Raw genomic sequence first — 11,641 nt, 5'->3', positions numbered from 1 at the left:
CGTAAATGCAATGCGCCTAGTACCCGTGTAGCGTCAGAAAACAGGTCGCCCAAAAACACGGACGGACGGGCAGACGGGCCTAAAATACATTAACATAGACGAAAACATTTCTCGAAAGCGACATCACCGTCCTCTTTGTCTCTCTTCACACTCGCTTCTCGTTGCACGCATTTCGAAAAGAACCTTTGTTGTTTGTTGGCGTCTTTATAGACTGATCATTTCCAAGCGCCCCGTCCTCTCCCCGCTGAACTGTTCCCTCGACACCAGCTAGACGCATTCTCCTGACACCAAACTCAATTCACAATGGCGGAACAGGGTCTCTTCTCCTCAGATCTCATCTGCCCCGATGTCGCCGCAGCCCTGCCCGATGGCTACAAGATTCGAGCGCTCGAGCGTAGCGATTACGATGCCGGTTTCCTCGACTGCTTGAGGGTGCTGACGACCGTCGGTGACATCAGCAAGGAGGCATTCGACCAGCAATATGAGTCGCTAAAGAAGAAGAGCGATGTGTACTACATTCTAGTCATTGAGGACTCTAGCAGCGGCAAGCCTGTGGTCGTGGGAACTGGCGCCGTCGTTATTGAGCAGAAATTGTAAGGAAATACCATACGACCGCATTTTACTTGTGTATCCGCTTAGGTTGGCTCTACACTGGCGGGTGTACTCGAAAGCAGTGATTACTGTCTCTAGAGATCATTTGCGCTAACCAATTCGTCTTCTCTACAGTATCCATGCACTCGCAAAGGTCGGCCATATTGAAGACATTGCAGTGGCCAAGAACCAGCAGGGCAAGAAGCTGGGTCTGCGCTTGATCCAGGCGCTCGACTTCATCGCCGAGAAGGTCGGCTGCTACAAGACGATTCTCGACTGCAGCGAGGCCAACGAGGGCTTCTACGTCAAGTGTGGCTTTAGGAGAGCCGGCCTGCAGATGGCTCACTACTACGAAGAAAAGAGTAAGACCCACTGAGGTTCTCTTTCTTTCTTCTGCTTGTAGCGATTGATCCACGCGGACAAGCGCAGCGATAGAAGAACTCCAGCTGATCTCGCGCGGCAAGGTGCGACGATATCGAAGCTGTAGGTAGGAACCCTGGACAACCAATCTGATAGGGGTCTCGACGGCTTCGCGGAGCAGTTTTCCCGGCGTCCCAACCCGACGTCATGAATAACGAAAGAGCATAGAGCACTAGAATACATCTAGAAGGCTAAAAGACGGTTCGCGATGCGAACAATCTTCCACTAGCAAGTTCGCACATATCAATATATCACCAAGTTTTTTTTTAGGGCCACATGGAAATTCAATTTCCTTGGGATTGTAGAACGCTCGTTTCCGTGCAGACAGGTGACAGGTTCGCTAGAAGCACACGAGCCAGGAAAAGTATGTCTTGGGTGCGGACACTTCCGGCGTCACATTGCAAGACATACATGGCCGCAACCGCGCCAGATTACCAGCCACCATTGCTACTTTCACATGCTTTCGACTTGGACACCATGCAACTCTAACATGAAGTCATGGGCCAGACTGGCAGCGAAAGGTAACTCTTATTGAATCTTGCTCTTTTTGTGCTGTGTGTCGCATATTTAGAGACCCATCCCCTGCACGTACGGCTTACGTGAATCCAACGTGGTAACTGATTTTCAAATCGCCATCGCCAAATCGCATTCTGTCGCACCTACAATCCCAGCTTTTTTGGCAACCTTATCTCTGCTAATCACCGCCGCTATGGGTACCCGAACCGACAAACAAACCCGTAATCTACTGATACGGACCAATATCGCATTGATTCAACGAGAGTAAGTCTTGAATATTTTGGTCAAGATATTATCACTGCATCAGCTATGAGCTGTAAAATGGCGCGGCACGTTCTTGTGCTTTACGCGACTATCCAGACCCAATCTGGGGGATGTGACTGACATGTGATTAGGATCCGCGAACAAAGCAACTGGTATAATACTCCCCGCGTTGCGATACGAAAGCGCTCAGGAAAAGTCATACTGTCGCGACAGGGCGCCTCCAACGCCCAGAGTCGCAACCCTTCCGATCTAATCGAGGACTACGTCTTGGTTGAGTGCTAGCGATACTCTTGCATCTGGTCAACAGCCCTATATATACCCGCCTACACCAGGACGATAAGGATATTTCCTAAGCCGATCGAATTTGGTTGACGGCTGCTGCGGCAGTGTCAAAAGGTCGAGATTAGGGAGCCTTTGGAGTGCGCCCAAGAGCCTGTCAAGGCGGTACTGGCTATGTCGGAGAGAAACACGCTCGTTGATCGGGCATGCACCATACCCTGAATGTCTAAAATTGTCAAAGTCTTGGATTGCAACAGTCTCTGGAAAAGGCTGAATACCCCTTCTACTATATTTTGCTTTGCCTTTCTAATACAAAAGCTTGAATATTACTCTAGGCGCAAATATATCGCAATTGCAATGTCCACACAACTCCCAGCTTGAGCCAGACAACCACATTTTTCTTTCTACCGTCCCATCCAGCCACCGTCAACAACAAGAGTATGTCCCGTCACGTAGGCGCTAGATTTGCTTGCCAGGAAAATGACACTGCCCTTGAAATCGTCGGGGCTTCCCCACCGGCCGGCGGGGATGCGCTCGCTGATACTGGCGAGGCGCTTGGGATCGTTGAGCAGGGCCTCGTTCATGTCGGTTGCAATGTAGCCGGGGGCGATGCAGTTGACGGTGATGCCCTTGTCGGACCACTGGTTGGCCATGCTCTTGGCAAGCTGGCCGACAGCGCCCTTGGATGCCGCGTAGGCCGGCACGTTGAGCCCGCCCTGAAAGGTCAGCAGCGAGGCAAAGTTGATGATGCTGCCGCGGCGGCCCGTCACGGGCGAGGGCTCCAGGGTGAGCATATGTGCGCCGACGTCACGGCAGAGCGAGAAAACAGAGTTGAGATTCACTTGCAGGACCTATTAACGCTCTGTTAGTCTTTTTCTCCTTCGCCATTTCTCTTTGCGCAGTGGTGTAGGGCACAGGAAGAACGAAAAAGAGAGAATGGGAGTTTGCTCACCTTGTTAAAATCATCGTCGGGGAACACCTCACAAGCATGTCTGATCTGGATGCCGGCACAGTTGATCAAGATTCGGATCTTATGGCCGTCGGCTAATACTGCGGGCACCACCTTTCTCACATCCTCTGGCGAAGACAGGTCCGCTGTGTATACCGACACCTTTCTGCCTAGTGATTCAATGGTCTTTTGCGTGTCTGTTACGTTTGTGTTTCTCTGCACCAGGAACGAGTTAGCTAATCTATGCGACTTGAGACAAGTAAATTTGGCAGGGCGATTCGTACTTGAACAAGCAGGATATCGGCGCCAGCTTCGGCGAGGGCAATGGCCACAGCAGCACCAATACCGCGGGTGCCGCCAGTGACGAGCGCTGTCTCGCCCTCGAGAGAAAATAAGTTCGACATTGCAGGTTATAGATAGGTAGGTATACAACAATTGAAAGTTCTTGAGCAAAGTAGTGAAATGTGGTATCACGGGTCAAGAATTGTTAACAGCTTCGTTTCTCATAGAAGAATTGTCACTGGAAGAAAGTTTTGCCCAAGCTTTGGTCAAGAAGTCATAAACATTTAAAAAGGTCCCGCCTCACGATGCCAGAGCTGGACATGATCCGGCATTCGGGAGGGATATATTTCAGGTTTACTACAAGGGTTCCACTTTCTTGCCAGCCTCGAGAATGGTTCAACAAGTAGCGAGTACACGAGCTCCTGTTTTCCTATTGTATCGCAAACCTTTGGGCCTCTCAGATGACACCGAATTACAGGTCGTCAGTCAGTTTCGGGACGCACTATGACGGGCTCTGGGCGTTTTTGGCGGCTTCAGGCGCTAGTTAGCTACTACCCCACGGCACGAGCGAACCCCTCCCCCGCTATCGTGGGCTGCTCCGGTTGGGAGCTCCTCACAAAACGGCAATTATCGCCGGAAGATGCGGCATTTGGCCGGATGGTATCCTGCGCGTGGGGGACGAATTCAGAAAGTCACAGATGACTACGAGTCGCGTCTCGTGGAATTACTTGGTTCTGATTTGCAGGATCAATTGGTTTGTGAAGTATCAATGCTTTGGAAAAGAAACGCCGGTTCTCTCTAGGAATGGCAGTTGCAGAAGGAGAAGGAGGGAAGCTATTTTGAACAATCGCATAAGTTCTTTCTTTACAATACTATACGTACTTACTACTCACTGGAACCTCGTATTATAGTGGACCTCAAATCCCATTACGTATTTCCTATCACCAGCACTGGGGTGAATTATTGCCCGTAACAAGACATAGATGGTTGTCCGAATATTGCAAACAAGACAATAAATATTAAAGTCTCATTACTTGCTTGTGATTGTTGGGATACGAAAACTATTTAGGCTTCTTCACTTGCCAATTCTACGACTCGTGACAATCAATGACAGAGTCTCGCTGCCATTTACAACTTGCCGAACGCGGGGTGAAATCGGAGGAATTTAGGGTAAGTCGCCAGGAAAAGTCGCTTCTGGCCGCCCGCTGGGAAGCCACTAATAAACCCTCCCCCAGGGCGGGCGACTGACCTAGAGACGTGGGACTGGGACGGGGACTCCACATTGCCGCAGGGGAGGAGCTCCTCAGTTAGTGCTCAGTAGCAGGTACAACATCGTCATCTGGACATGTCCGACTGAGAAAGTTGGGCGTCGATATCGGAGCACGGTTCAGATTTCCGAATTGACGAGAAAGGTAGGTCAAAATTTCCGAGGGCAGTGTTGGAACTTTTGCCCGATGATTGATAGCAGTGAATCAAACAAAATCAAAGGGGTTTGAATGCGTCTTCCAGATCTCACTCTCGCTCTTCATTCTTGCTTCTTCATCCCCAGACTCTCGTGATACCCTCAAGTTTAAGTGCCTCGCTAGAGACCAAAACTTTATTTGTAAAGCATTCCTAGAACTCTCTAGTGGAAGTGTTCAAACCACACAATACCATTTCCCAGTCCAATACTCAGTCAACAATCTTCAACATGTGCGGTGGTGATATTAGAGCCTCTGTCCTGCACGGCGCAAAAGATCTGCGCGTGGTAAGTTGCGACACACAGCGACAATAAAAGCCGAGAGACATTGAGAGCTTACCACTACATACACAGGAATCGCGAGAACTCACCGCACCAGAAGCCGCCGAGGTTCAAGTCGAAGTCAAGGCCACTGGTCTTTGCGGCTCTGATTTGCACTACTTCAACCACTACCGAAATGGCGATATCATTGTAAAAGAACCCATGGCCCTGGGCCACGAGTCCGCCGGTGTTGTCACGGCAGTTGGCTCGGAAGTGAGCACACTCAAGGTCGGCGACCGCGTAGCTCTCGAGGTTGGCCTGCCATGCGAGCAGTGCGACCTGTGTAAAGAGGGCAGATATAACATCTGCAAGGGAATGCGCTTCCGCAGCTCAGCAAAGGCATTCCCGCATTTCCAGGGCACGCTACAAGACCGAATCAACCACCCCGCAAAGTGGGTGCACAAGTAAGTGACTGACAGGCAACCTTGGAACAACTACCTCTGGTGGGATCGAATCTAACCGCTTGTGATTTCTCCCAGGCTACCCGAGACCGTCTCCCTCGAATATGGCGCGCTCGTCGAGCCGCTGTCTGTCGCCTTCCACGCCCGAGACCGAGCGAACCTGAAACCTGGCTCGACTGTGCTTATCCTCGGTGCCGGCGCTGTAGGTCTGCTGTGCGCGGCTGCTGCCAAGGTCTCTGGAGCAAAGACAGTCCTAATTGCCGACATTCAAGAGGATCGCATAAACTTTGCCGTGCAAAATGGCTTCGCAGACGCATCAATTGCGGTCCCACTAGGCAGACCGCAGACGATTGAAGAGAAGCTGGCGTATGCAAAAGACTTGGCAGAAAAGATTACATCAACTCAGGTCAAGGGCGAGGCCGTTGGTGAAGTCACCGTAACATTTGAGTGCACTGGTGTTGAGTCGTGTATGCAGACTGCCATATACGTGAGTTGATCCAACGAGTCCCTCGAGTGCCTTTTCTACCTACTGACCATACTCCCAGTCCACACAAGCTGGTGGAAAAGTCATGATCATCGGCATGGGTAACCCCATCCAAACCCTGCCGCTTTCGGCCGCAGCACTGCGAGAAGTCGATCTCGTCGGCGTCTTTAGATATGCCAACAACTATCCCGATGTCATCAACATGCTGGCAAGTAAAAATGCGGCGCTGCCTGACGTGGGCAAGCTCATTACGCAACGCTACAGCGGCTTTGACGAAATCCCCGAAGCTTTCAAGATGGCTGGCCAAGTAAAGGACGAAAAGGGCAACCTGGTATTGAAAGTCATGGTTGGTATGTAAAAGAAGAAAAAGAAATGTTCCAAGCCAAAGCGTCTATGGAGTATATATTAGTTGACCCTAGAATAGAATTTGACACACAGGCGGTCGTCCAGTTATCCGCTCAAGATTCCCACCGCAGCCATTCAATGAAAGCCCGACTATAAGTGCTCTTGCGTGCCTGGACAGGAATTGCCGTGTTTATGAGTTACGTATTGGATGACTGCACGAAAAAGAAGAAGAAGAAGAAACTCTTGGGCTTACAATCCCAGTTATTGATTCCGCTATGACGATTTTCTATTTACTCTGGTCTCATGTATGCAAATTTAATGATATGAACTGTTTATTTCAAACCGGAGCTCATGATTTCACGTGCCGAAGTCGCAATTCCTGGGACATCCTCAGCTATTACACATAGAGCTGCCCGACAAGGTGAATAGCTTGTAATCCCTGTCGCAGAATAGCTTCAAGCCCCACTGAAATTTGCTTCCCCGTCCATTGAGCAGCCGGCAATTTGTATCTGCCTGCCTCTTTGGGACATATTCACACTTGCGTTATAGCCAGGCTGTTTGCTCTCTATCGATAGGCCGCGCATGATTAATTCTTCAAAGGGAATGTTGCGTCGCATCGAGAGCTGCCAAGCTCGTTTTAGCCAGTGGTGGCACCACCGTCACATGGCGGCTGATATACTCGATCCCGCGGGGGGGGGGGGGGGGGGGGGTGTGCGCATCCGGGCTGCGATGAACAGCCTGTTCTTTTTGATTTTCTTTTGAAGTTTGTCTGCAATGTTGAATATTGTTGTTGTTCTGACAAGCGTTGTCGCTTGACGTCAATTGACATTGTTCTTCCCCCAAGATGAAGTCGCAGCAGATCCTACTCGCCTGTGCCACGGGCGGCGTGGCGGCCAAGAACTCGCTGGGCTACATGGTGGATTACGGGCGATGCCAATGGGAGAATTTCCTAGGCAACTTTGAGAATCCCTTCTGCGAATATGATGATCCTTCAGCGTTTGCGCAGGTGAGCGTCGCAGAACCAAAGAGCGAAAGGACAGCGCATGCAGTCGAAACCCCATTCATTTCTTCGGATGCACAGCCAGTCAAGGTGGCAGCGCAGAAACCAGCCGAACCAGTTGTTGAGAAGAACAAAGTCAAGGAGGAGAAGGGGAAGGAGAAGGAGGCAAAGGAGGAAGAGGGAGCAGCGGATCCAAAGCCACGCAAAGCAGAAGCACTGAAGATCAAAAACGATAAGCTCATCGCAAATGAGTTATGGCCCATCTCCTCAACATGTGCCGGTCATCACAACGAAACCGAGGAATTCTGCATCTTTTCGAACCCAAACTTTGCTGGCGGGAGAGGCATTACGATCTTGACCACGCCCGCTGAGGCGGTAACCATTGCAAAGAGTCCAGCATTCACGGAGCGGGACCTGTACAAGAGCGTCAAGGACTTTAACGCGGCAGCGAGCGACAAGTGGCATGTCGAAGAGGTCCCGAACAAGGGCATGGGTCTGGTGGCGAGCCGCAACCTGGCCATGGGCGACCACATAATGAGTGTCTCGGCGGCCATCATGACCGACTTTGATATATGGGATCACGTCTCAGTGGATCAAGTTCGTCGGATGCAAACCGAGGGCATCAGTCACCTGCCCAAGCATCACAGGGATATATTTATGAACCTGTCCACTCATGATGGCGCCGACAGCCATGAGGAACAGATTTACAAGATTATTCTCACCAATGCCTTTGACATTTCCGACGAAGAGATCATTACACGCCCCAAAGGCGCAAAAATTGTGAATTTCTTTACAGTATTTCCTGAAGGTAAGTCACTATTAGAAATCGATGGTTTATGAGACCCACAGCGAGGTTGGTGGCTAACACACGGCAACCTCTTTATAGTATCTCGTATGAACCATGATTGTCGACCCAACGCCCACTATTATTGGGACCCCGACACATTTACTCAGAATGTTTTTGCCACGAGAGATATTCTTGCTGGAGAGGAGATAACCATCACCTATGTCGAGTAAGCATATTTTCGGATCCTTGATTATCTAATATACTGGCTAACATGTGCCTGTAGGTTGCTGCTCCCTCGTGACGATCGTCTCGCGCGCCTTGATGAGACGTGGCACTTTCCCTGTGCCTGCACAGCCTGCACACAAGTCGACCGCATAGTCAAGGCCTCGGACGACCGTATTGCGCAGATCCTCGACCTTCAGGGCCATTTGACCGACTACACCGGCGACTCGTACGCCACGCCCGAGATGGCCGAGACGCTCGTGTCGCTCTACGAGCAGGAACGCCTCTATTCGAGACTGTACGAGGCGTACACATATGCCGCCATTGAATTTAACGCTGTAGGCAAGGTCTGGGAGGCCATCAAGTACGCAAGGCTCGCCATACAGCATAGCTTTGTCGTTGCTGGTCCCAACAACGACGACCACTATGAGTTGGCGGCGTTGGCCGAGAACCCCACGACGCATTGGTCGCATTTGATGCGAAGAAAAGATGAAAGTGAATCCGTGTATCGCTCAGTCAGCAACCCCATCACGACAAGCATTTGATAACACAAGTTGGCTTGATTAGTATTTTTATTTTGTCTTGTAACGTCAAAATGTTCATATACCACCGGAAAAAAAAGGAGTAAAACCATGAATGGCAAAAACTGAAAATACTTCATTCATACGAAGAAGAGTGATCTTCCACAGTGAACACCGCCGTGATATTGTGACATAGTCTGAGCCTGTAGACTGAAGGGACTGTCTTGTAGCATACCAGCCGAGACAAAGGTCATATATCAGAGCAGTATATGGCAAATTGCCAGTCAACAAGCACAAGACGCCTACTCGAAGCCTTACCTGGGCTGGCATACCCAATCATTATCGACATGTTACCGCACATTGCCAACCACGACGCTTTCCAATGGATTGATGATACTCGGCTCAAGATCATCCCGCAGCGCCCAGCTGGTGCATGACCAGCCAGATATTTTGCCCCACTATGACTACCGAGTTAGCGCCCTTCGTCCAGAATTTCCACAAATGGCAGCGCTCTATGGGCGGCGTCCCCCCGAGTCATTCCAGTACGTACAATTGAGCTGGGCCCTTTCGCGCAGAACTGCCCCAGATGGAAGATGTAGTGAAATTCACAAAGGCCAATCCTGGCTGAAGGCGACCGACTTCCTGTTGTTTGAGGCCCTAGCACTGGGCCAGTCCCATTATTTCCCCAGAATTTGACTTGCTTGCTTTGAAAAGAATGAACGAAATGCCATTTCTGGATCCCCTGACTAAGTAGACTCGAGAAGTTGCCTAGACTTTTATTTACTTGGGGCGCAGATAGTGTGTATACTATAGCCCACCCATGGCATCATGGCGAAACCCCGCGACTCACCCCGCGACTTGCCCCGCCAACCCGAAGATGGGCTCGGCGTTCATATCGCTGAGGCGGGAGCCAAGCAACACTTTGGAGGCTTCCTTTGGAGCTATGTATGCAAGTAGACTATACATTCCCTCACCTAATGTATCCATGTGGCCCTGATCTCCGCTGTGCAGTGGAACCCGGTCGTCTTTTCCGATCCAGAAAGAAAGAGCCTTTGATTTATCCGCAAGACGAAGCTCCTCGTCTCGGTGACGTGATGGGCCAATGAGTACCGGGATCTCGTCTCTCTCGCGGCATTTTGCCTGACACTTGCCTGACACGCATAAATAGTCCCTTTTCCTGCCACATGGTATACGGTGGTGCTCAGTATAAGTCTAGTTCATTTTCCAAAAAAGTACATTTGCTATTTTGTCGTGATTTTTCTCTTGATATATACCCAATTGCGCAGATACGACCTCTACCTACCTACACGTATATTACAGCAACCACATCACAATCATGGCACCCTCCTCGTTCAAGCTCAACACTGGCGCTGAGATCCTCGCCGTGGGTTTCGGTATGTTTTCCCCGCGACCTCCTTCCTCTGCCCAAAACTTGATTCGCTATACTTGGCCGGTCAGACTGCTGTTCAACGGGAATGGGAACACACGAGATATCCAAATCTTTTGAATCCTGTAGACCGAGTGCTTACACGCCTATCAGGAACATGGCAAGCCCCGCCCGGCCAGGTCGCAAAGGCCGTCGAGATCGCCCTCAAGTCCGGATACAAGCTCATCGACGCAGCCTACTGCTACGCCAACGAGGACGAGGTCGGCCAGGGCCTCAAGGCGGCCTTTGACTCGGGAATCAAGCGCGAGGACATCTTTGTCGTCACCAAGCTCTGGAACACGTACTCGACCCGCGTCGAGCTCTGCTTGGACAAGTCCCTCAAGGCCCTGGGCCTCGACTACGTCGACCTCTACCTGGTGCACTGGGCCGTCGGCATGAACCCCAACGGCACGCGGCCCGACGGCGGCGACGCCGACCGCTTCCCCCTGCTGCCCAACGGCGAGCGCGACATTCTCTGGGACCACGACCACGTCGAGACGTGGAAGCTCATGGAGGCGCTGCCCCAGACCAAGGCCCGCGCCATTGGCGTCTGCAACTACAGCGAGACCTACCTGACCAACCTGCTCAAGCACGCCAAGATCGTGCCCGCCGTCAACCAGATTGAGAACTCCCCGCTCCTGCCCCAGCAGGAGGTCGTCGACCTGTCCAAGAAGAATGGCATCCACATCATGGCCTACAGCCCGCTTGGCAGCACTGGCGGTCCCTTGCTGGAAAGCGAGCAGGTCAAGTCGCTGGCCAGCGCAAAGGGCGTCAGCCCGGGTGCCATCTTGCTCAGCTACCACGGTAAGGCTCTACTTTACCCCCTTCTTTGTCTTATGATCATCACAATTGCGAATCATGCTTTTACTGACATGTCTTGTTCCTCTCAAAAAATAGTCGCCAGAGGAAGCACAGTGCTGGCCAAGTCGGTGACCGAGTCGCGCATCAAGGAGAACCTCAAGATTGTCGACCTCGACTCGAAAGACCTCGACGTCCTGGCTCAACTGACCAAGGAAAAGGCCCCCGTGCGATATGTATACCCTCCATTTGGCATCAACTTTGGCTTCCCGGACAAGCAGGAAGGAAAGGCTCTGAAGAACGGAGTGTCTGCATGAATCGATTCTCGACTGTAGTGTGTTAATTTCCGGCGAGTCTTATGATACCACGATAATGAAAAAACAATCGCGACCGCTTCGATCTGCTAAAAGGGGCCGGGGATGAATAAAGTTTGAACCTAGAGCATATAGAATAAGACCAAAAAAAGATTGATAACCTGCCCTGGCGATACGACATTGTCCCCTCCATCTCTGTATTGCTTACATTGTTTTATTAACATTATCATCGAATCAATGACAGAACTAATTACAGCATGTC

General features: G+C 51.0%; 6 protein-coding genes across 6 annotated transcripts; 5 read left to right on the top strand and 1 right to left on the bottom strand.

Moving 5' to 3' along the window:
- Positions 1-303: 303 nt before the first annotated feature.
- Positions 304-967, top strand: PFICI_07064 (uncharacterized protein; the record flags this gene model as incomplete). Its single annotated transcript, XM_007835645.1, has 2 exons — positions 304-593; positions 727-967. The coding sequence occupies 2 exons, from the start codon at positions 304-306 to the stop codon at positions 965-967; spliced, it is 531 nt and encodes a 176-aa protein (XP_007833836.1).
- Positions 968-1,720: 753 nt separating this feature from the next.
- PFICI_07063 (uncharacterized protein) lies at positions 1,721-2,073 on the top strand (the record flags this gene model as incomplete). The annotated part of the gene is made up of 2 exons (XM_007835644.1): positions 1,721-1,791; positions 1,923-2,073. 2 exons carry the CDS (start codon positions 1,721-1,723, stop codon positions 2,071-2,073), a joined length of 222 nt encoding a protein of 73 aa, XP_007833835.1.
- Positions 2,074-2,474: 401 nt separating this feature from the next.
- On the bottom strand, positions 2,475-3,423 carry PFICI_07062 (uncharacterized protein; the record flags this gene model as incomplete). Its single annotated transcript, XM_007835643.1, has 3 exons — positions 2,475-2,921; positions 3,023-3,235; positions 3,304-3,423. The coding sequence occupies 3 exons, from the start codon at positions 3,421-3,423 to the stop codon at positions 2,475-2,477; spliced, it is 780 nt and encodes a 259-aa protein (XP_007833834.1).
- Positions 3,424-4,991: 1,568 nt separating this feature from the next.
- PFICI_07061 (uncharacterized protein) lies at positions 4,992-6,324 on the top strand (the record flags this gene model as incomplete). The annotated part of the gene is made up of 4 exons (XM_007835642.1): positions 4,992-5,048; positions 5,115-5,485; positions 5,561-5,969; positions 6,028-6,324. 4 exons carry the CDS (start codon positions 4,992-4,994, stop codon positions 6,322-6,324), a joined length of 1,134 nt encoding a protein of 377 aa, XP_007833833.1.
- Positions 6,325-7,155: 831 nt separating this feature from the next.
- PFICI_07060 (uncharacterized protein) lies at positions 7,156-8,865 on the top strand (the record flags this gene model as incomplete). Its single annotated transcript, XM_007835641.1, has 3 exons — positions 7,156-8,119; positions 8,198-8,324; positions 8,382-8,865. 3 exons carry the CDS (start codon positions 7,156-7,158, stop codon positions 8,863-8,865), a joined length of 1,575 nt encoding a protein of 524 aa, XP_007833832.1.
- Positions 8,866-10,177: 1,312 nt separating this feature from the next.
- On the top strand, positions 10,178-11,382 carry PFICI_07059 (uncharacterized protein; the record flags this gene model as incomplete). The annotated part of the gene is made up of 3 exons (XM_007835640.1): positions 10,178-10,235; positions 10,382-11,071; positions 11,165-11,382. 3 exons carry the CDS (start codon positions 10,178-10,180, stop codon positions 11,380-11,382), a joined length of 966 nt encoding a protein of 321 aa, XP_007833831.1.
- Positions 11,383-11,641: the final 259 nt, after the last annotated feature.

The sequence above is a fragment of the Pestalotiopsis fici genome, assembly GCF_000516985.1.
Source record: "Pestalotiopsis fici W106-1 unplaced genomic scaffold PFICI_Scf_4, whole genome shotgun sequence".
Taxonomy (NCBI): Eukaryota; Fungi; Ascomycota; class Sordariomycetes; order Amphisphaeriales; family Sporocadaceae; genus Pestalotiopsis; species Pestalotiopsis fici.
This window is presented reverse-complemented; position numbering and strand designations above follow the sequence as displayed.